Source organism: Magallana gigas, chromosome 2 (genome assembly GCF_963853765.1).
Source record: "Magallana gigas chromosome 2, xbMagGiga1.1, whole genome shotgun sequence".
NCBI classification, from domain to species: Eukaryota; Metazoa; Mollusca; class Bivalvia; order Ostreida; family Ostreidae; genus Magallana; species Magallana gigas.
In genome coordinates, this window is record NC_088854.1 from 8,110,940 (window position 1) to 8,135,325 (window position 24,386).

Genomic DNA, 24,386 nt, shown 5'->3' on the forward strand with positions numbered 1-24,386 from the left:
TTATTAGTTTAAAAAAATGTTTATTACCAATCAAGCATATTCTTTGTTAGTGTACTACAAGAATAGGAAACATAATCTTAAATTTTAATTATCAAATACTGGAAATCACAGAGAAAGAGAAAAATTTATCCTAACTACTAATAGGCAAAGTCAATCTCTACAATTTTCAACGATACAACCTGCTGACTGGATACACATTGAGTGGGGAAAAATAGCCCCAACAATATTTAAACAATTCTCAATGAATAAAAATACTGAGAAGACTTTATTTTAATTTTGAGAAGAATAACTCTAAACCATACATTTTCTAATTCAAGAATGAGAAAACACAAATAGAATGCTGATGGATGAGAATATGATCTATCCTATGATAATATGATCCAATATCAATGCCACACCAATAAAATTTCTTGTTCGTTGGATCCCGCGTGCTCGTATTTAAATTAAACTATACAAATAATATCATTATTAATTTCCCGCATCCAGGAAATTCTGTGCTGTTCTCTGTTCTATCTCCACTCTATTTTTGGCATTTTAAATAGTTCTAATTTATAAATCAGAATCAAGTAGAAAAAATATTACCGTCCGCACAAATTTATTTAAGTACTGCCTAAAAATGTTGGCAACAAAAAAATAATAATTTTATTTCTTAATCGCTTGTACCTTTTTTCACAGGATATTCGACAAACAAGTAATTATATTGGTGTGGCCTAACTAAAACTTACAGTAATCTTTACTCTAAGGCTGCAATTTCTTAAAAAATAAAAACCCAAACCCCCAAAACATCTACTTACTTTATATTTGAAATTGGTGTTGAAACCCCTTAAACTTGAAATTTTACCTTTAAAACCACAACAAAACACATGCTTCTTTAATTTACTGGTACATGTATTGAAGAGAACAACCTCCATATATGAGGAGGTGTGTTTTTTGTCATCAAATACACCAAGATGATTAGTTATTGACATTTTTTAAGGATAAATCTGTACTTACAGTAAATAACTGGTACCTTCCCCACTTCATCATTTGAATACAAAATCACGGAGACTTATGTGTTATGAATATGAACGTAGATGTTCTGAACTTTGGAAATCCTGCGATACATGTGCATGAAGTGAAACACTTAGTGATGGCTAACATGAACTTTCTGTGAGTGAGCTACACTGTATATAAATGTCAATCATCATACAAATGAGCATTTGAGTAAAAAAATGTTCCCTATATTACAGTGGCAATACTCTGACCTTCACCCTACTACTTTACAAAGTGATTATGGACTAGAGAACCAGTTTATGTCCCAGCTTTAGAGTAAGCACCCTTTCTCAAAACCAGAATGTTATATAAAAGGAAAGGGAGGCCAAAATTACAGTGCTTTTAATCTTTCAATATCCTTGGTAAAAGTTTTCTGTAGCATCAAAGCCAAAGTGATTAAAATTATTTCTACATATTATTAATTTTCATCCAATTATACAAAAGAATGATATTAAAACCATTGAAATTATAACACTTGAAGAGACACCTATGGTGTTTCGACCTCAACATGCTTTCTCTCCTTACAAAAGGGCGTTTTCAATGGTTTGATAAGAGTTGTGTTCATACTGTACATACATATTGTATCATTACCCAATGATCTTTCAGTAAGTGCATTGCTGAAGCAGGTAGGGTGTCAATGTCTTAACTGTTTTATTCCAATACCCCTAGTACATCACTATCACCAATTAAGTCATAAACAGCACTTAACATAAAATTGACCATAAAATACATACATGTACACATAGTAAATCATATAATAACAACAATGCATGTATATATTACATAAACAAAACAATAAATAATTACTAACAAAACTAAAGACATCCACACTAGCTTGGCTAGACAAACTGTAACACTGAAGACACACAGGCCGGCATTCATTAATACTGAGCCAACATTTTAAGGATGAGGCGAGTGGATGAAAATTAAAGGTTTCAATTTGTACATGTAGCTGGGAATCTTTGAACTCTGTACATGTGAATTATCAAAAAAATCTATCAAAAATAAAATCCTTAACTGAGGTAATAAAACACTACACAGCCATCAGCCTGTTCAACGTAGGACAAGCAGGATAGTTTACAGACTGTCAGAATCAAGCAATGTACATATCTTAATAGTTCAGATGTATCAGATCAATGTTTATGTTATTTTTGTGGCTTCAGAGCATTGTTGATGTTTACGAGTGAGGATAGGAGTGTGAAATCAAAAAAGGTGATGATATGAAGATATATTGCACTTGGTCCCAGAGATTTCCCATCACTGTGAATCCTGGACAGTTGTCCTGACTTCTGAGAAACCATGGATCCAGGTTGTTGATTGTGAGACATTATAACCCTTCTGGCTTGCTTTTGGTGGAATCATAAACACGTATCAGTTGAGCCTAAGAGAAAAAAAAATCAATTTCATTTACGGTATAAACTGTTACCTATTTGTATGTTAGAGAATTCTAATTATTATTTGACTTTATAAAATATCTTTATTTTTTACAGAACTTCCAATCTTTTTAAATTATCTTAAAATCATGTTACACAAAATATGCTATTACTCTGCATACTGTAAATTCCTGATTAAACGTGAGGAATTAATATCAGTGTAAAATCGCGACAAGCACAGTACCTAGCAGATTTTAAAATCTTGCTTGAATGTTTTAGACAGATGTTAATTATTAAGAAATATGATAAAAATTCAGTGTTCGCAATTTCATATTCTTGCGATTTGATGCCAAATGATAGAATCGCTGAATTAAGTACTCGCGTAAAATAAGGAATCTACAGAAACTGTTCGTCAGAAAAAATAATCTCCAATACCTGAGTAAGTACTCCATTTTCTTCTTGTGAGAATGCAAAACCATCTGAAAATAAAAAAAGTTAGAATGCTAAAAGTAATGTAAAATATAATGTATACATGTAATTTAAATCAAGGTGAAAAATTATGTAGTTAATTGTTAAATGTGTCAGAAAAATCATAAAATAAATGAAACTATTAAGAAAGCATGATATTAAATACTGTAGTGTTTTTAACAATTTAATATGCTAGGTGATATCCCAATGAAAATAGCAATCTTATAATGATTAAAAACAGCAAGTTTTACTTTACAATCTGATGATAGTTTTATCATTGAATTACTGGTAATTAATTCAGAAACTGTCAAAATAATAAATTTCATTTTAAATCAAAATATCAAACTTTGCTGTACTAAGTAATTACCAACCCCATATTGGTCTCAAAATGCAATAAACAGAAGATAAATTAATTTGATTGAGTGATTGGTTTAAATTTGAGCAACAAGTGAGTCTACCAGAAGCAGAACAAGGTATACGGGTACATATTTTGTTCTTTATTTTCCCTGTTTTAATTTTGTGAATGTGCTCCATTGATTACATCATTGCTACAAAATCAGGGAAACAAATATAGAAATATAGAAAAAGGAATAATATCCTTGTGACCCAATAGAATGCAATTTTTAAGGCAAGCAAATATATTATGTACTGTAGTTTCTTGTTATATTTTATATCAATAAAACACTGTTTAAGACTATGAAATGCATGTCTTGTTTTGACAGTTTTAATGCATACTTGAAAAGAGTTTAACGCAAAATTAATTGTTATTTTGTGCATGAATATTTAGTAAAACAGAATGTTGGTGAGAGTTAGTGGAGCTGGGTAAGGATTGATTGCAATACATGGTATATAAGAGACAATTGGTTTTGGGAGGTGGAATGTCGGGAGAGAGTTATCCCCCTTTGACATGCTGATTGAGTTTGGCTGTAAATTACGGTATTTACCATCAGTTCTCCTGTATATTTCTCTTACTATGGTTAAAAATAGAAGTAATTTGTAAACACACAACATTCATGAACCAGGCTGATTTAATATCCTTTCACCTTTACATGCTCACAATTGTCTTAGCATTTGTTTATATCACATAAAATTTATACACATTAAACTGCTGCTGACAAAATAAAATACAGCTTTTACTAAAACTTTATTTACCATATACCAACACCCAAAATATAAAAGAATGTCAAAAAATATTAAAAAAAAAATTAAAAACATTAGATTTTGTTTTAATAATTAGTATTATATCAGAGGCTTTTTAATCAAAATTTGCATGCTCTGGTATCATTAAATAAAGTAAGAAAAAATTTAGAATACATGTGTTACCATTATCTCTTGCAAATGAAAAACCTAAATCAGTAAAATAATAAACATAATTGATGCTACACTCTTGTCTCCATCAGGTTCTAAATGTTGAAACAAAAACTTCCTATTATATGCTTAAGTAACAGATTATGAGAGAGTTTTCTCCAACTTGGAATAACCTTATCAACTACTCCCCATTTCTAGTTTGTTTGGTGTGACTGTTTAATTCATATTTACAACCTCTCCTCCTACAGACCAGGTTATTAGTAGCAGCATGCACACCTTGATTAATTAAATAAAATCTAGGATCCTGTCTATAATGTTACTGCATTATACAATCTGTGACAACTCCGCTTCTTGCTTTACACCTCACACTACTGATTTCATTGTGACCATTCACACATCCAATTACATAAATGTTTTAAGAGTATGATTAGTTTTGACAATCAAATAATTATCAATACTTTCTATCAATCTTAAGTCATACTATCAGTGCATATATTCAAGTTCCAAAAAGAAATCAGTAATGTTTCGATGATGAACAGAAACATCATGGAAAAATGTGACCGACTTACGTGACGGGGTAGGGGAGGGAGCTGTCATTGTAAGGCAACAGTTTTATAGGGAGAAGTCATTATAATTAAAAAATTCAGACAAATTTCTCATTGTCTTATAACAGTTTTTGAGTGTACCACAGTCTTTAATAAAATCATAGGTTGTCAAATAAAATATCCTTAAAATTGAAATACGATTCTAAATATACTGGAGTGGTAGGAATTTTTTAGTTAAGTGAAATAACACACAACAATTATAAATATTGATGATGATGAAAATGTGCCACAGTTAACAACACAGTGCTTTACTGTAAATCAGTATGTACAGAACAGTAAATGATGGAGTCGACTTACGCGGCTGCTCAGAGGCCGTCTGCATCCTGTTAGATGAGCGTGTGAACACATTCCGCAGAAGACGGGCAGTCTCCGTCAACCTGAGACAGATATGTCACACATCAATAAAGATAAGCATCAATTTGAAATAACATTTTAAATGGATAAAGACACTTTCTTGCATTTGTGCTATGTATATTCAATAATTATTTCAAGAGAAAGTTTCTAAAACACATATTCTTTCTCCATTCATTTTAATTGAGTTTTAGAATCCCTCTTTCGAAAGTTTTTTCAAGTCATATTCATGACAAAACATCAGTAAGCCCCTACGCAATAGCCTGACATCTTACCTTTTCTTGGTCATTTTAATGACAACAGGTGTAGGGTCCTCGTGCAGTTTTTCTTTCTCCTGAACTTCTTCTTTCAGTGTCTTGTGCATTGTCCTCTTGTATCTATAATTAACAATTACATAGGGATATCATTACAATATGTCTCCTACAGGGACAATCTATATTCAACAATTACATAGGGATATCATTACAATATGTCTGCTACAGGGACAATCTATAATCAACAATTACATAATTACATAGAGATATCTTTACAATATGTCTCCAATAGGGACAATCTATAATCAACAATTACATAGGGATATCATTACAATATGTCTCCTTCAGGAACAATCTATAATCAACAATTTCATAGGGATATCATTACAATATGTCTCCTACAGGGACAATCTATAATTAACAATTACATAGGGATATCATTACAATATGTCTCCTACAGGGACAATCTATAATCAACAATTACATAGGGATATCATTACAATATGTCTCCTACACGGACAATCTATAATCAACAATTACATAGGGATATCATTACAATATGTCTCCTTCAGGAACAATCTATAATCAACAATTACATAAGGATATCATTACAATATGTCTCCTTCAGGGACAATCTATAATCAACAATTACATAGGGATATCATTACAATATGTCTCCTACAGGGACAATCTATAATCAACAATTACATAGGGATATCATTACAATATGTCTCCTACAGGGACAATCTATAATCAACAATTACATAGGGATATCATTACAATATGTCTCCTACAGGGACAATCTATATTCAACAATTACATAGGGATATCATTACAATATGTCTCCTACAGGGACAATCTATAATCAACAATTACATAGAGATATCTTTACAATATGTCTCCAATAGGGGCAATCAAGATTCAGAAATATAAAAGGGATATGATGTTTGTTTTACAAAGTACTGTATCTGATTCAACAAGTGAAAATTTGGATATTTAGAGAATGGAAGTCCATAAATACAAAGTTAATCATCATGCAATGTTAAAAAAACTTGATAACTTACGCTTTCCATGTGACATCCCTAATGAGGCAGATAAAGGGAATAATAATAAGACCCATCCAGAAAATGGAACATCGGTATACAATGTCCTAAAAATGACAAACAAAAGAGGACTGTAAAAATGCTTCTCATTACTGTGCTGCTTTAATAATTTATTTACAATATTACTGTTACAAAGTTGACGATAGATCTTGGAGAGGACCCAACAACAGGTACATACCATGCCCAGCATCTCTGGAGCCAGGTCCACAATCATATAGATATGGCTGTACACCAGGAGGAACAGAAACCAGCTGGCTATACTGCCCCATATGGCTAGGTGAGTCAGCTACGAAATACAAGGGAGATAAATGATGCACACAGAAAACAAATTATCGGTATCAATAACATGATTCATTCTTTATTTTAGGCACATCTGTTATACAACTCTCAACGTGAATTTTTATGTTATTTTGGATCTAGTTATGAATTTAGAGGTTTTAAAACTCTTACCCAGGTCCAAGCACTTGTCTCAAGACCAGCCTTCAAACACACTGTCACCACAACATACTGAGGAAAAAAAGATTGTTTATACAGAGAACATAAGTGAAAAAAGTGTCTTAACAATGGATTCTTAATAAATTCAGAATGACAGAAAATGTCATAGAATATAAATAACTTACTGTATATACAAAGTTTCCTAGGAAGAGGTAACCCCCTGATTGTCCATTGGAAAACGCAATATCTACAAAACAGGAAATGTCAAATGATAAACTTTAAATTCAATAAAAATTGTCAAGAAAAAGGTCTTAATGTCCTAGAAAAGTTGCGTACTTATGGAGAGATATGAGAAGCTTTGGACTCACCTTGTTGAAGAGTAAGAACTGGAAGCCAGAACAGAAGAATAGAGTGAAACAAAGAATTAAAGATCCACATCCAGAAAACCTGCAATAAAGATTGGAAAAGATATTACCAGTTATCTCCATGTACATTCATTAGCAATGTAAGTACATATAAACATTATAGTGGTCATACCAAATCTACATTGCTGTTACATGTATTTATTTCTGGTGTATTATGAAATCCAGCTTTTTTAATAATAAACTTTGCATTAATACTATGTCTATTTAAGTAGATTACCGTACCTTAGCATTGAAGAGCTCGGCATTCTGGGAAGCCTTGTAGAGAGCTGGGAACTTCATCATGCTCTCTGCACTACAAATACGGTCAAAGAGACCCATCGCTAAAGGTGGGGCAGCCGTAAATATCTAGCAACAGAATCAGGTCAATTCATGTAGAAGATTACAGTGTTTATGTGTCAAAATATGTTTTTATCACTATTTAATTACCTATTTAAATTGGTTTTCTAAATATCTTTCATAAAAATATCAACAATACTTTGACATGCTTGGATTTACCGGTATTTCTTACAGTTTTAATTCAAAACTCACCACATTATAAAAACCTATACTCCATCTCTCAAACAGAATCTGTCCAGAGAAACCATTCATAATAGCAAACCAAAACTGAAATGACAAAGAAATCATAAGTTTAATATACCCACTATATAAACTAGTCCATAGAATTCATTTGAGGTTTTGAACGTTTGGCTCATTTAAGCTGGCATGAGGCTTCAGACTGAGAGCTTACCTCGATGACGTAGAGGCAGATGTTCTTGTAGAAGGAGTAGAGAATAAGTTTACACAGCCTGTAATAGCTCCATGCTCCATGAACCAACAGTAACTTATTCAGGAATCGGAACTGTCAAGTACACACAACCTCAGATGTCAAATCATAAAAATCTCCCAATCATGTAATACATATATCTTTATTTATTCACCAATCAAGGGCCCTCAGGGGGCATATACATTAAAAAAAAAATAATATCATGAATATAACAAATACTGAATGAAATAATAGCCCAGAATGTTCAGGTTCATATTACAGGCAACAATATGCAATATGATTCATTAATACAATGAGATATATGTATGGGATTTACGCATTTAACTGTGTGAAATAATGCGTGAACACAACAGCTATACAGAAACAAAGCGGCCTGAAAACAGAGAGTACCATACATGTACATGTAGAATGATCATTTAAATATGAAATTCAAAAAAATTTCCTACAGGTGTTTTGTGTTACCTGAGCGATTGCGTAATCTGAGGCACACGCTGCCTGTAACCCCTCCACGCCACTGATTCCTACCCCCACATGTGCTGCCTACAAGGACAGATAGATACATCGACATTAATACAAAATATTATTTATAGCTATAGCCTGTCTGTCTATTTGTCTGTCCATCCATTGATCTGTCTATCTGTCTGTTCATCAGTTGTAACACTCACCTGAATCATCCCTACATCGTTAGCACCATCACCTATGGCCAAGGTGATTGTTTTGACTGAGTCTTTGACCAATTCTACAATCTCTGCTTTCTGTAAAGGTGACACCCTAAAATCATACAGGAAAGTACATACATTCAGTTTTCCTTAAAATTCAAAGAAATTTTAATATACCTTAGGACACAGATGCTTACCAGTAATTAGTTATACATCTTGATTGCATGCATAACGTGACCCTATGACTTATTGGTTATACTTGTAGAGTCACCTTTCATAACGTGACCTAATAACCTACCTACAACAGATGACCGCTTTACAGGACACAGCTATGTCGAGGAAGTCTTTTCTACAGTCACAAGACAGACCATACTTCAGAGTCTGCAAAAAAAAAGGTTGAAATTAAGAAAATGAATGTTTTCTTACTTTATCATTTGCAATGTAACACTGAAATCAGAACAGACACTAACAAGTGCTGTATATGGTTATACATATAGTAAATTGTCTATGTCTGAAATCAGTGCATGTTTATATGCAAGTGAATCTAAATTATCGAAACTACATTTGGTTCTACAAAATGCCTATAATACTATGTAAATTCTCCAACAGTTTTGCTTCTCAGCAATGACACAGAAGACATAGAATGTCATAATAACTTGGAATTACATATGGTAATAAAAAATGAATTTACTAGCATCTTTGCCACTGAACAGTAATTCACAATAAGCATACAACAATAGGACTAAGCAGACACAGCGTAATTGTACAAAAAAGTAAGATGAAATTTAACAAAAAACTAGGAATTATCATCTCATCAATTAATCACACATTGAAACATATAAATGTTCATTACCAATACACTATGTATTATGACCTTAAAAAGATTTTGTCCTCTACGATCAGACAAAAAATCTCTGATTCAGTAAACATGCTTATACAAATATAAAAAATATATAGGAAAATTGATAAAAATAACTGTAATAAAAATACATGTACAAATTCCCATGTACATTCATGCAAACCTTTCTGATTAGTGGTAGTCACATGTTAATTATCATAAGTGAATTATTCCAATGGTGGTTTGCTGGTGTACATGTTTATATCTGCAATTGCAGGTATGAAATGGATAGTTCTGTAGTACATTGATTAGTCACGGTATACAGTATCTTCTAAACTTCACAATTACAGTTACAAGGTACCAATAATACAATGTAGATGACACATCAATTGAAATCACTCCATCTATCAAAAGTCAAGTATTCTCATTTAACCATATTTCCAATACTTAAATCTAAATTGACAAAGTACCATAAAATTAATAAAGTTGATCTTTATTCTGGGTTGTTGAGCTAAATATGAGAGGGGGTAGGGAGAATTTACTGTCCAAAGACCAAGATGCATACATGCAATAAAAATGAAGGCTGGCAATAAAATGATGTCCTATGCATTAAACAACTTTATGAAGTCTAATATTTCAAAATGGGAGTGAACTGAACAAACATTTAATTTCTGTTTTGATTTAAAAGGTAAAAGGAATGTTGGAATCAGGTGGTTTTGCATAATGCAGAAGACATTTTATAAACAAACATTGAGAAAACCTTTTTTCTTCCAAGTCTCTTTTTGATTGGTTTTTTAAGGCATTCATGTGAAGGAAATATAAAGTCCAGTGTCTGAAGAGGCAAACAAAGGGAAATAAATCAAGATATGTCAGCGAAAAGCAGGTGCCTGCCATCAAGTGAATAAGTTCATGATAATTTCACACCATACAAGAAAATACAAAGTGATTAAAAATGTTATTGTCTTACCAGATAAGTTCTTTAAAAATACATGTAGATATCAGTTTCAAGTTAATGAAATTAGTTTTTATAACATGTTAGTTTATCACTGAAATACATGAACAAATATGCCTGTTCTATTTGAAAAAATAAACCCTCTAACAGTTAGGCTAAGATCGAAGCTTGCGTGTCTAGATGAAAGCTATTGATATCTTTACGCAGAATATGACCGCTATTATGTTTATTCAGACAGGACCAACATCTTTAAACGTTTTTGAACAATGCATCCCATTGTTTCATTTTTTTAAATTCAAATTAGTTATCTCATTATTTTGTAATATTGATAAAGAACATAAGTAAATAAAAATGACCACAGAACACACAAAACAGCAGCTGGTGCATGTGAATAGTCAACAAGATGCATTCCTATAGTAGTTACATAAAACAGGACCCACAGGTGCTTGGTACTGAGGTCAAAGGTCACTCACCTGTCCATCAATAATTAGGCCCACATCGTTTTCTTTACAGAGAAGGTCACCAAAATCCTGAACATGTCTCCTCAGAGTCTCTCGAGTTCCCTGTAATGAATTCATCAGATTGAGATCAAACTCCTTAAACATTTGCTGAATCAAACAATGTACTTAAACAGACTAATACTAATTTATCCATCAAACATTTGCTGTATTACCAATATACATTAACAGACTGATACAATACAGAGTCCCTGTCAGCTGTCAACACTTACATCCAGACTGTGTTCATTGATGATCAGGAGTGGCATCCCTTGTGTTAGCAAGTGGCAAGAATATCCTAAAACACAGCAAAAACACACATATATAGTGCAAATCCAAATCTAAGCATTTATACATTAAAAATCAGTTAACAGATTAAGGGAAGCAATAAGGTGTCTGTAAGAGTTTACATGCATATAAACAGTTCAAAGATAGATGGAAGTCATAAGGTACATGTGTTAGATGTACCGGTACAAGTATTAACTGGTATATTACAGAGTTAACAGAGCACCTGTCACCTACAAGTGGTGTTACAGACTTACAGTGATAAACAAAAAGAAGAGAAAGAAGTGACAAAACAGGATCACCAGAAGTGATCAGTAAGGTTAGCAACAGAGAGCTGAGATAGGGAGCTGTGTACCTATGTTAATGGCTGTTTCCTGTTTGTCTCCAGTAAGGATCCAGATTTTTATGTCTGCTTTAGACAGATTGGAGATGGTTTCAGGAACACCCTATAGAACAACAAGGCATATAAATACACTGAAACAAAATTGGAAGGTACAATACCGGTATAAGGTAAAATTCAATTCAATGCACAAGAAAAAGATGTATGACACATATAATTCATGAGGTCCGAACTATAATGTTTTTTTCCAGACTGTGATTGGCCATTTCAGCCTGTTCTTACCTCCTGAAGTTTATCCTCAATGGCTGTAGCACCAAGAAGTCGAAGATTCTGAAAGAAAGAAGTGTTTACATTTACTTATATCATGTATCATTATTGACCTTTCCTTTATAAATGATTTCACACATGAAAGTTCATGTCATCTTATCAAATTTTTTTCCTTGTCAACTGCTTATCAATTTAATAATCATCTGTTTTACATGAGAAACATGAATCTATTGTTAAGTGGATGTCATTAATCTGCACCCTTTCAATGAGTTCTGCTGCCTCCTCTAGTTTTTTGTCCCTGTTCTGAAGTGATGTGCTAGCTTTGTAGTAAGTGTGCTTCCATTCATCATAGAATTCCTCTGTTACATCTGCTGAGGCTATGCATAATGTGCGAAGCCCTGAAATTCAGAAATGTGATTTTAGGGTATAAAAATTCAGGAGCTCAAGTTTAAAATCAATTTTTTCTGTACAAACCACTTTTTACGTAACTTAAGTTACTAACCCAAGGTGGCAAACTCCTCTAGATGCTGTATTGTTATATCCTTGTACATCTGTTTGTCATCCAGCCGCTCATAAATCACTGTATCCTGAATATAAAGCAAACAAACTGAACATGAATTTAAACTGCACACAATACACATTTCCATTATCAACTATAAATATCTGGCATAATTATCTCAGTGCTCTTTGCGAAAAATAAAACATTTCATCATACACTTACAGTAAATATATCTAGGATATGTAATAGTGTGAGTTCAAACAACAAACTAACATCTGACAAACTTCATTATTTACCTGGTAGTTTGACAAAATTTAAAAACCAGAATACAAGCTTGGCATTTCAACAAAAAAATAATTTTGACATTTGTATACTGAGTTTTTATAGACTTTGTTATGATGTTAGTCTATCACTTACGGCTCCTTTACATAAAAGCTTGATCTCCCCTGAGGGGGTACGGACCACCACTGACATTCTCTTTCTGGTGCTATAAAGAAAAATTCACTAAATCATAACCATACCTGGTAAGATAATTCTTAGAAAGTGTATGTTCTGGAGATGTCAAGACCCAAGAAAGGGTCATTATAACCCATGGTTAATCGATGATCCTTGTAAAAAAAACCTACCTTGTAAATTCTAACACATTCAAGATTTCATATTCCTCATCATTTCCATTCTAAAAAGAGAAAATGAGAAGAGAATTCAAATAATATTATTGAACATGCCAATCAAGTTTATCATTATACAGTAATAAGAAAAGTAGAGACATATGGTGTTTGTGTGGGTTACTGACCACTTCCACGGTAACTGTGTTAGGTGTCCTAGTTTTAAAGAAGAAGCCCAATTCTTTAGCACCCTTCACAAGAGCACCTTCATCTAAAAAAAAGTAACACATATTAAGAATCAAACATATTCAAAATATCCTGTAAAGTTGGGAAAAATGACATCAGCTATATAACCTAAAACATGTAATGAATCTCACTCTCAACTCAAGCTCCAGTCATCTTCTTAACAATTCTAGATTAAATTAAAAAAGAATATTGACTACCCTTCTCGTGTCCTCTGATGTTAACAGCGACACAAACTTTTCACTATCTGCCCTGAAATACTCATAGAAAACATTATCTACAGTACCTGGAGAGGAGGCCTGGTATTCCATGGCATTCGGATCTCCATTTTTGTTTTCTGGCACCACCGTATGGCACACAGCCATAAGGGTCAGGAATTCCCGGATAACTGGGGCCGTAACCTGTGGAGAACATCATAAAGTTACTAAATTTACTGTACTTAGAAGGGGCACACTACATGTACTAGCAGGTACAATATACCCTGAATGTAAGAAGTCGGAACTTACATGGTTTCTTTTTAAGTTCTCTATCAGTGATGGATCACTAAAGCCATGCACTTCATCTTCCCCACACCTTGAGAAAACAAAGCACACATTCAAATACAGAGTTCTGAACACAATATGAATATTCTATATTTTAAATTGAAATATTGCACAGATTTTGCTGTATGAACTTGTAAAGCTGTTAAAGCATTTTAATCTGACCTTTTAGTTGCTCTTAACTTACTCTCGTTTTTTGTAGATGATTATGACTTACCCATAAGGTATTCCAGCAATGCTGCACTTTTTAAACACCATGATGTTCCGTGTGAGGGTCCCAGTCTTATCTGAGAAGATGTACTTCACCTACACAAAAACAGGAGAGAGCAATTCACTGATCAGAGGAATTTAGAGAGACAAAACAACCATCTATCCATATAGAACATGTACATGTACATATAAATTGATTTGTGTTTGAAATGAAATGGAAAACAAAGTACATGTGCATGTACATTGTTTCTCAAACACTGATAGTTAGTCGTCACTGCAGCCACTTGTAGACTTCTGAAAGTCTATGTGCACCATCAAACAACTCACCTGTCCCAGTTCCTCATTGAGATTAGACGTCCTAGCCATGGCTGGTGTATCTGTCTCTGCATGGTACATGTCCAAATCCTAGCCACAAAAATGTAACATGAATTAAAGTGTAAAAATTTCACACTGTTATATTCTGATTTTGAGTGGTCAAAGACATCTGTGACTACTGACCCAGTTAATGAAGATGGCCTGAATGAACTTGACGACCTCCAGCGTGACCTGTAGACTGATCGGGATCAGGTTGTTGTACAGGATGATAAAGGTCAGGAAGTTGTAACCAAAGTTACTGGGTGGAGAGTCTGAAACAAATTTAATAATGCTGTAACCCACATGCATACATATCATGCCATAGCCAAGATTTGTAGTCGTATATGACATACAAGAAGTAAATAGTCATAAGCTAAAGAAATAAATCAGAGTTGCTATATCAGGGAAATGCTGCCATACTGTAGTTTGGTTTTCCCCAGAGAATATAATCAGCTTACCAGTAATTTTAAATTCCGATAAGTAAAAGTTCGTGTTAATGAAAAATCATGCACTTAACACTGTCTTCCTCATCAAGAGAGACATAAAAGCTGTTGAATAAACCTTTAAAAAATTCAACATGGAAAAACAGCCAAATCACCTACCAGTATTCGATGAATTTTCTATAAAATTATGACAATTATAAGAAACAGAACTCAGTGATAGTATGTTTAAAATCTGTCAGGCAAAAACATTTGTAAATTGAAGCAAAAAGCGATATAGTGGAATCATTTAATTTCATTAACGGCCAAATTTCGTGGATTGTTGGTGCTTTGCTTATTCATAGGGATGTTATTTTGTGGATGTGCTGGTTTTCAGTTTCAGTAGGAAAGCTATATAATATTTCATAATTAGTTTTTGTTGAGGATGTAAATTCATGGTTGAGAGCTACCCACATATACCACAAAAATTGAGCCATCACAAAATTTAATGATTCCACAGTATTTTTTGGATTTAAAGAAAATCTACTCTGACTATTAATAGGTATACATATTAATGATGTTAGATTTGAACCACAGTACAAGACTTGGTACAGTTTGATTTAAGCTTTTAATCTCTTAACTTTGATATTGTGTGATAGCTGTTACTTGTATGCTCATGATCACAGGGGCCAAGCCCGTTTTAACTTTAATTTCAATGTAACCATAAATAAAGATCTTTATTTATGGTTACATTGAAATTAATGTTAAAACGGGCTTGGCCCCTGTGCACATGATATAAGCATCATTTTTACATGAATAACATTTTGACTTAATATCAGTAAGCAAAGAAGAGGGAGTGACCTTTGTTGGAGATGTTGTGAGTTGTTGTGAGATAGTGTGAGATATTGTGAGATGATATGAGATACTGTGAGATGCTGTGAGATGTGAGATATAAGGAGATGCTGTGAGATATTGTAAGCATACCTTGATACGCCAGGTACCAGTCCTTGTCAACGTGCCATGAGGTCCATACTCTGTTGGCTATGGTGCTTGCCAGGGACAGGACGATCAGCACACCAAACAGAAACAGAATCTGTCAAAACAGGACATCAAAAATCACCGATACTGTTGAGAGTAGTAAACCAGGAATCATTTTTTAAAGACAACAAAATACTAGTGTATTTTCTAACCTGATTGTTGGTGACTTTTTCTACATGTGATCTTTTTAATGGTGCTGATGTGGAATTCAACATTAGTTTACTGTCATGACCAGTGTAGATGACAATTCCTGAAGGAAAAAAAACCAGTTATACAATACATGTACTGGTACATCATACAAGTATATTTAATTATTAAAAGATGTTTCAGGAAGAAATAATCATTTATAAAGAAGATCTGATAAGCATATGGCTGTGGCCTTATGACCAGCATTTCTATGATTTGGGTTCAAATCTTATTGCTTGCACTTTTTTGAAGTCAAGATACTACTGCAGATTCCTTATTTTACGCGAGTACTTAATTTCGCAATTAGCTGTTTTCCATTAAATCACGAGATCATAAAATCGTGAATGCCGAATTTTTATCATAGATTCATGCAGTTTACATATGTTCGAAAAAGCGTCATTTTAAAATTCGAGAGATGTGCTTCTCGCGATTTTGCGCGGATTTTTATTCCTCGCATGTAATTAGGAATCTACAGTATACAACATCCTTCGTTAGCAAGGTCTAATGAATAGTCCCTATAAATAAGGATGCATGGGATGTGATAAATTTTAAGCTACCCTGACATCTATTTATTATGAATATGGGAAAATATTTTTTTGAATGTGGAAAAGAGGATCTCACCAAATATCCACTTAGTATTCCTAAGCATGGCTCCTCTCAGCAGAAGTTGATCTGGACCCAGGGGGATGGCCCTGTAAAAGATAAAACAATACAATGTACATGTATCACATTGAAAGGATAACTCCTGAATAAAGGGAATATATATAAGGAAAGATCAAATATTATATAAAAGACTGTAGCAGATATATATATATATCATATGTATACAATAGCTCAGAATTAAACAATTAAAACATGTGCTATATTCTACTCACTGTATATAAATCAATCAACCATATTTTGTTTAATTTCTTTCCAAGATTGATATTCGAACAAGGCCATTAATAGACTTACATTCTCCCCGAGGGACGTATGTTCCCCACAAAGTCGTACAGATGCCTGTTGGGTAGTTCACACTCCACTGTCCCTGTCAACTCCAGCAGATCTTCATGGGTGAGAAGTTTGGAGGTCTGAGGGAGACCCTGCATGACAGAAAAGTTCATATGAGTACTACGGAATTCATCACTTACAGCTATGACAACCAGCCTGTTTGCTAGGCTGACAGACAGCTGTTGTCTGATAGACAAAGCAACAAAAAACTTTGCTGTCTTCTCTCTTCCATGATGATTTACAACTACTATAGAAACATGTAGTATTCATTACCTGTCTTATCTTGAGATTTGTCTCTCCATCCAAATTTGAGGTTTCTATGTAGCACATAGCCTGTGGTTCACTGTAAAGATATTAAGGCAACCATTTATTTTGTATGCAATCAAGTATAACAAATTAACAATGATTACTCATCTTGCCCATATGTTAAATCAGGCCTTTACCACAGAAAGCTAATGAAACTGAATTCATAGTACTGTACCTTGATGACAACAAAATCATGTCAGCTGGGAAAAACTGGCCACTGATGACCTTGACAAGGTCACCCACAATGACATCCAACCAACGGACTTTTGTCCAAATTCCATTGCGTAAAACTACAAGGAATATACTCATTATGATAATAACTGGTATGCAATGGAAGTAAAACCATAAAAATGTTACTGATGCTTACATGACAATTACAAATCAATGGTAATTTAATTTACTGAAGTTTTCTGTGATGTATCTCACACTCTTTCACATAAATTTTCATTAAAAAACAGGCATTAGACAGCTTGAGGTCAATTCTCACAGGATATTTTTGTCTTTAGGATTTAAAGGAGGAAATAATGCTGATTTTCACAGAATCTTACCTAATACTTCCCTGTTATTAACTTCATCATCCTGTCTGTGTCGCTTCTGTACAACAGATAAAAAAAAATGTAGAGCCAGGAATTCTGAATGAAAATGAAGAATTCTGTCATTAACCACTTGGTGTACTTACAAAGTCTTCAATGATTTCTTTAAGGGCTGAGATACTGAGTATAAGCAGTAGGGGGACCGCTGTAGTGTACCGACCAGTGGGGGACACAGTGGGGATTTGCTGCAAATTCAGGGGGAAAAGTCTCATCAAACACCAACTTAATGAACAGATATAAAATTGATACAATTGTCAATGCTAGTAGTCGTCAATTCTTTAAGTTTAAAGAAAAAAGTATCTACATCTACTGGTTCATTTTCTGTAGTATCTAAATTCTGCAGAGGTTTTCAAAAAATTGTTTAATAAGCAATATTGAATTTCCCAAGTTATTTTTACCTGTAATAATGAGATGAAAAGGAAGAAGATGTTGGCATATTTCCTAAATTGTTCAAACAGGAACTTTGGGAGAAATGTCAGAAAGCTATATTTGGCTGTGCTGTAAAGAGGAAAATCCATTTAGACTTTGAGATATTCAAAATCAACACTATCTATAACAAATATAACACACTCCAACACATTCTAAAATCTAAATGTATTTTGCACATCTGACTGAACCTGTGTAAGTGTATACCAGTGACACATATTGTACTGAACTGTGTAAGTGTACACCAGTGATGCATGTTGTACTGAACCTGTGTAAGTGTACACCAGTGATGCATGTTGTACTGAACCTGTGTAAGTGTACACCAGTGATGCATGTTGTACTGAACCTGTGTAAGTGTATACCAGTGATGCATGTTGTACTGAACCTGTGTAAGTGTACACCAGTGATGAATGTTGTACTGAACCTGTGTAAGTGTACACCAGTGATGAATGTTGTACTGAACCTGTGTAAGTGTACACCAGTGATGAATGTTGTACTGAACCTGTGTAAGTGTACACCAGTGATGAATGTTGTACTGAACCTGTGTAAGTGTACACCAGTGATGAATGTTGTACTGAACCTGTGTAAGTGTACACCAGTGATGCATGTTGTACTGTACATCAAGTATATTGATCTGAATAAATGAGCAAAACTGAATTTGTGATTTATGTAGACCCCTGGTACATGTTGTACTGTGCATCTTATAAATGTATAATTGATTGTACTTGATTTTACACCCCTTGCCACACGTTGTATTGTACATCTTGTATCTCTATAAATAAGTGTACCTGATTTTGAGTATACCCCTCGTTAATGTTGTAATGTACATCTTGTATCTGCATCTGTATAAATAAATGTACTCTTTTTGTGTACATATCTCTGTTGCTTGATGCATTCTATATTAATTGACTGTACCTGGTTTTGTGTACCCCTAGTCATTTTGTACTGTACATAATTTACTATAATTGACAATTAACTATAATTGAGTGTACCTGATGTTGTATATCCCTGTTACACAGTGCACCAGATTTTGTATGCAGCTTCTGGTTTTGGTTTACTGTACTTTTGTATATGCATGAGTCTACCAGATTTGTATACATTCCCGCTACTTACGTACGTAATGTATTTAAGAAATAAGAAATCATTCTTTGAGTATTATGAGGTGATAATTTTGGTCAGGGCGTGATCAAGGGCTTTATGATAAATTTGATCATGCCCCGACCAAAATTATCACCTCATAATATTCAAAGAATGATTCCTTATTACTTATATTTATATAATTTTAAACCATCGTACGATTAAATATTTAAATATAAATAAGCAAACCCCACTGGTGCCTCAATTTGGCGTCATTTGAAGTTATGGGTTATATAGTACAAAATCGATAAGTAGTGTTATCAAAGGCAAAGACACTGGAAATTGTAAATATATATGTATAAAGTACTATACCTGATCTTGTTGTAGCAGTACTTGACAGGCTGTGGAGCGTTGACATAGATCACTCGCTGTTTCTGGGGTTCCACCTCCTCTGTGGTCTCAGAGCCAAGTCCATCATGCATTGCATGGTATTCTACAAACAAAAACCAAAAAAAGGTACCTTGGGAAAAATACTAGAACATTTAGTGGGAGGGAAGGGGAGGGGGTATAAAATGTGTAGTTGTTTTCCTTGATACAATTAATGCAGGTCAATTTGTTAGGATTCTATGAAACAAAATCTTTCTCATTTCTACAATTGCATATCAAAAGTAGGGTTAAAATACAGCTGTTATAGCAAGTACTTTCTTGAAATACTTGACACACATGTAAAAATCGCAAGTACCGGTAGATTGGAAAAACACAGATTTGATTATAAGTACACTCATGGTAGTTCATGTGATTCTCAAGTTATTTACTTATTAATATTCACTTTCTGAAATCCTGTAAGTTTTTTAATCTCTTTTGATTACTTAGATCTTAGAGACAATTGTTTACAAAAGAAAATATAATTACCAGTGGAAAAAGGTTAAAATTAAGATCTGGATACATAAAAAAGGTAGTAAAAATAGTGGTAGTTTGACTCTTTAATTGTCAAATTAAATGTGTTTTAAATCTACTACGTAATATACAAAACAGGTGCTATATGAAAAAAATCCATTTGTAATGAATAAAACTAAAAGAGGGAAAATACTATTTACTTAGGATTATTCTTGCCATAAGGACTTCTACAATTACCACTGGATCTCTCTCTCTCTCTCTCTCTCTCTCTCTCTCTCTCTCTCTCTCTCTCTCTCTCTCTCTCTTTCTCTCTCACTCTCTTTCTCTCTCTCTATCTCTTTCTCTCTCTCTCACTCTCTTTCTCTCTCTCTCTCTCTCTCTCTCTCTCTCTCTCTCTCTCTCTCTCTCTCTTACTCTCTCTCTCTCTCTGGTGGTCTGTTATTTATCAACAAATGTCACCTGATGTACTGTATCAAGGTCAATGCAATGCACGAGTGCTGTCCAAAACTGTCATATGACAAAAGACTAGTGTTTAAATGTAAGGGGTAAACAAGTAGAAATGCAGCCCATTCACATACTTGACAGTAACATGGACCCTATGATCTACATAAATTGACATCACATGTGTTCTAAATTGTATGTCTACCTTAAAAAAGGGTAGACTTCTTGGTGACTTCATTTGTTTTTATACATTTTATAACTCAAATGGCAAAGTCATGCACTGTTAACTACCGTTAAATGTTAGCAAGAAACATACTGTTATCTAATATTGAATATATACAGAAGCTGTATCTCTTGTCGCAAGGAGTTATCTGATCATTATCAACTATCCAGTACAAAGATGGGTGCTCATTATGATATTAACTACAAATCTTGCACTGATAGACCGTACTATAGTTTGGTCAGAAACCTGTAAAGAACAAAACATTAAACAGTTGTTGGCAGAATGGCTACAGAAAAAAACAAGGAAATTAACAAACCAGGACTTTGTCATCATAATTCTTCATATTTCTTAATTAGTACCTATGAGTTTAAATCTCTGCATCATGCACGTAAGTTGCCTAAAATATTACTTAATCTACTAATCTTCAGTACAATAGGACAAACCAATTTTTTGATTAATTTCTTTTCATGTTCAAAGACAAGTGGTTTGTCATCACAAGGACTACCTTTCAGCTCCAAACCCACTTGATTATAATGGCTGTATGATTGTAGTGGCTGTACACTCTCCTTCTCGCTATCTCATTCCAGTGAATCAATAAATTCCAAGCATTAGGCCAACAGTGCATATACAGTTCAAATTCCTACTCCCTAGATCCCTATATACTGAGAGAATTTCAAGTCTCAGTACCACAGTTATCAATCGTTACACAGATATATCTATATAAAAGAAAAATCTATTTCCAACAAATGTCAATGTTTTCGCATTGTAGAAAACTAAATTGGGGTTGTACATAGGAGACATGCTGTGTGAACAGATGGAGATGGGTTTGCTCAGCATACTATACAATCTTACAAAAATGCCCTTAGAACCATTTTACGCGATAACAAGGCCTTGGACTTTCAGTAGGACGTAACTATCTATTTCTTGCTTTGAAACAAGTTAAATATGATGCTGGTTTCAAGCAAATATGCATCAATTGCGAACTCTTACCTCAAAATCCAGATAAATCTTGTTGATTTCAAAGAGCCATGGCTAAGTGGCCAACAATGAAATAGACAGGTCTACGTCACTTTGCCGTTTGACACAACTACCCAAAGTCCAAGCTCTTGTTAAAATGGTTCTAACTAACTACGGTAATATTTCTTTATCCTATTATAGCCTAAATAAGTTAAATGATCTTTGCATTTATATATGTTAGCTTACGTCGAAATATTCCTTGGAGACGGAGATCTACTGAAGTCATTATGAACAACGGAGGCAGATACTCTTTCAATGCTCCTCCAAATTGTAATGTTAAAGATCATCCATTCCAAAAAGAACTATATATAACCACAGCCCTATTGAATTCCTGATACATCTATCATTGGCAACTCAAAATTCACATTTAACTTTGTGATACACAATTCCACAGAAAGAAGTGACCATCAAAGCTCAATTTCTTAATCATCCAGTTGATATCTTGCAGTTAATAGAACCCGCTTTCCCAGAGTCAACAACGAAACTCCATAAAACATCGAGACTACTTTTTTGCCACAATCAGACTTCATCTCTGTTGGTCAAGTGAAATATTTCGATTGCTGAGTAGATGTTCTCTTCTCTACAACTACCTCATAGGACTGAAAATGGCCATATTTTCTGTCCATATGGAATACAATATCACGCATTCCTTGATGTCGGATCTATCCTGGGCTGCTGACAACATTCACTTTCATAAAGAGCCAATAACTCAGGAAAATCAATTAATGATCATGCTGTAGCATGTTTTATTTACAACTTGAAAAAAGAAAACAAGATTCTTTTATTATAATATTCAAATGGATGGGAGGGCTTTCCATAAAAAGATAAAGCTTTTTTACTGAGTGTGTCAATAACAGCCTCAACATTGGCCCTGCAGATCAATAACTACAGATAATTGGCACCACAAATTCTGTGCTTAATATCTGGGATCAATACCGCAGTCTGTGTGAGTCTGTGGCAGGTAGGACTCTTCCTATAGTCCTTTGCATGGTGCATCTCTTACATGTCTACATGACCAAGTCTCACCATTGTCCAAACTAAAGAACAAGGCTACTAATATACTGAGAATGGACCACAAGTAGAGGATTTATGTTTACCAGTAGATGTTTCATACTGGGGTTACCCAGAGTTATAAAATTGAAATTTGAGATGCTTTGTAAAATAAGTAATATTAGAGGTCTAAGGATGTAATTATTTCAAGGAGCTGGCCAGCATCAGCTGTCTTGATTCTAGACTAATAGAAAACAGTGACCACAGAGAGAATTATATGGATGAGATATGAAAGGAAAAAGATGGTGTTTAGAAACTTGGTATAAGGATAGTCTTTTTTAAATTAATGTGGATTCATGAGACATTAGGATTCTAACTGAAGTCATCTCGTGTTCAAAAAGCTGGACAGGAGAAGAGTCAGTAATCGAGGATAGTCACTTCTCAAGTGTTTCCTTTGTATATATATAAGCACACTAAAAGCACACTGAAGTTAAGAATCAGAATTAAACAGTGACAATAAGTAGGATAAGTCCAGAACCACTACAGACCGGGTCATCCCAGATCAATGATGACACACCACTTCCTGTCCCAACTGGGATGTAACCCAGGACCCTGAATCAACACATAACTCATATAAATAACTGTAAAAACTAGGCTACTAAGTAAAATGTAAAGTGTTGGGGTTTTTTGATGAAAAATATCTTTCCCCCCTTTCATCTATTATGTACAGATAACATTTACATATTTAACTTCCTAATTATTTTTAACAAGTTTTCTTCCCTTCATACATAATAAAGATTCTTTCTCTGCCTTTGTAATATGGAGTAAAACAGCAAACATTTATGCGATTCTTTTAAACATCCTCATATTGTCAAAACATTTAACTAAATGCATTGATATAGTGTTTGTATAAATACTCATATGCATTAAAAATACTTGTTACACTTTTAATTTAAAAAATAGACAGAAAATAGTAATGTTTCTGTAAAACTGGATCAATAAAAATTCATTCCAAATCAACTGATGCAAAGTCGGGCACAGGTAGTATTAAATGACAACAGTGATGATTAACAAGGCAGGATTATTCCTCGGCACTAACAGGTGATAATCAATGCACTCCATGACAAATAATCAATAAAATAGGAAAACAATATTTATAGCATTGGTCTGCTTTGTGTCATTACAGATATATCATGGGTCCTTGGAGCCTAGTCAAGAAGAGAAGGCATGACATTGAATTATACCACCCCGAGAATTGGTCTAAACTGGGTTTTGTTCGCATGTATCAACTTCCTCATTTCTCAGCAGAAGAAAGGGAATTGTCTTTAACAAACTGAGAGATTTGTTCAAATGATATTTTTCATAAATCCCTTTTAAT

General features: G+C 33.8%; 1 protein-coding gene across 10 annotated transcripts in view; it reads right to left on the bottom strand.

The window, feature by feature from the left end:
- LOC105348731 (probable phospholipid-transporting ATPase IA) overlaps positions 1-24,386 on the bottom strand; it is a 26,099-nt gene continuing 1,713 nt past the window's right edge. The window contains exons 1-44 of one of the 10 annotated variants that reach the window (XM_066074824.1): positions 22,205-22,757; positions 19,813-19,933; positions 18,336-18,435; positions 18,024-18,122; positions 17,893-17,938; positions 17,520-17,634; positions 17,312-17,381; positions 17,003-17,130; positions 16,670-16,740; positions 16,015-16,112; positions 15,809-15,917; positions 15,008-15,025; positions 14,550-14,677; positions 14,379-14,456; positions 14,059-14,147; positions 13,809-13,875; positions 13,589-13,703; positions 13,248-13,330; positions 13,081-13,130; positions 12,872-12,941; positions 12,458-12,542; positions 12,214-12,353; positions 11,971-12,018; positions 11,704-11,794; positions 11,297-11,361; positions 11,040-11,129; positions 10,375-10,446; positions 9,075-9,157; positions 8,783-8,888; positions 8,580-8,657; positions 8,082-8,192; positions 7,883-7,957; positions 7,577-7,699; positions 7,298-7,376; positions 7,115-7,176; positions 6,945-7,001; positions 6,673-6,780; positions 6,456-6,541; positions 5,413-5,514; positions 5,084-5,163; positions 4,197-4,220; positions 3,818-3,844; positions 2,841-2,884; positions 1-2,413 (exon numbers count right to left, since the gene is read on the bottom strand). In XM_066074824.1, coding sequence (XP_065930896.1) covers positions 2,360-2,413; positions 2,841-2,884; positions 3,818-3,844; positions 4,197-4,220; positions 5,084-5,163; positions 5,413-5,514; positions 6,456-6,541; positions 6,673-6,780; positions 6,945-7,001; positions 7,115-7,176; positions 7,298-7,376; positions 7,577-7,699; positions 7,883-7,957; positions 8,082-8,192; positions 8,580-8,657; positions 8,783-8,888; positions 9,075-9,157; positions 10,375-10,446; positions 11,040-11,129; positions 11,297-11,361; positions 11,704-11,794; positions 11,971-12,018; positions 12,214-12,353; positions 12,458-12,542; positions 12,872-12,941; positions 13,081-13,130; positions 13,248-13,330; positions 13,589-13,703; positions 13,809-13,875; positions 14,059-14,147; positions 14,379-14,456; positions 14,550-14,677; positions 15,008-15,025; positions 15,809-15,917; positions 16,015-16,112; positions 16,670-16,740; positions 17,003-17,130; positions 17,312-17,381; positions 17,520-17,634; positions 17,893-17,938; positions 18,024-18,122; positions 18,336-18,435; positions 19,813-19,933; positions 22,205-22,244 — 3,585 coding nt within the window. In that variant the 5' untranslated portion in view covers positions 22,245-22,757 and the 3' untranslated portion in view covers positions 1-2,359. Of the gene's footprint in view, positions 2,414-2,840; positions 2,885-3,817; positions 3,845-4,196; positions 4,221-4,750; positions 4,772-5,083; positions 5,164-5,412; positions 5,515-6,455; positions 6,542-6,672; positions 6,781-6,944; positions 7,002-7,114; positions 7,177-7,297; positions 7,377-7,576; positions 7,700-7,882; positions 7,958-8,081; positions 8,193-8,579; positions 8,658-8,782; positions 8,889-9,074; positions 9,158-10,374; positions 10,447-11,039; positions 11,130-11,296; positions 11,362-11,703; positions 11,795-11,970; positions 12,019-12,213; positions 12,354-12,457; positions 12,543-12,871; positions 12,942-13,080; positions 13,131-13,247; positions 13,331-13,588; positions 13,704-13,808; positions 13,876-14,058; positions 14,148-14,378; positions 14,457-14,549; positions 14,678-15,007; positions 15,026-15,808; positions 15,918-16,014; positions 16,113-16,669; positions 16,741-17,002; positions 17,131-17,311; positions 17,382-17,519; positions 17,635-17,892; positions 17,939-18,023; positions 18,123-18,335; positions 18,436-19,812; positions 19,934-22,204; positions 22,758-24,386 lie in introns of those variants that run through there. The other 9 variants (XM_020062507.3, XM_020062508.3, XM_066074825.1 and 6 more) reach the window with 9 other exon arrangements.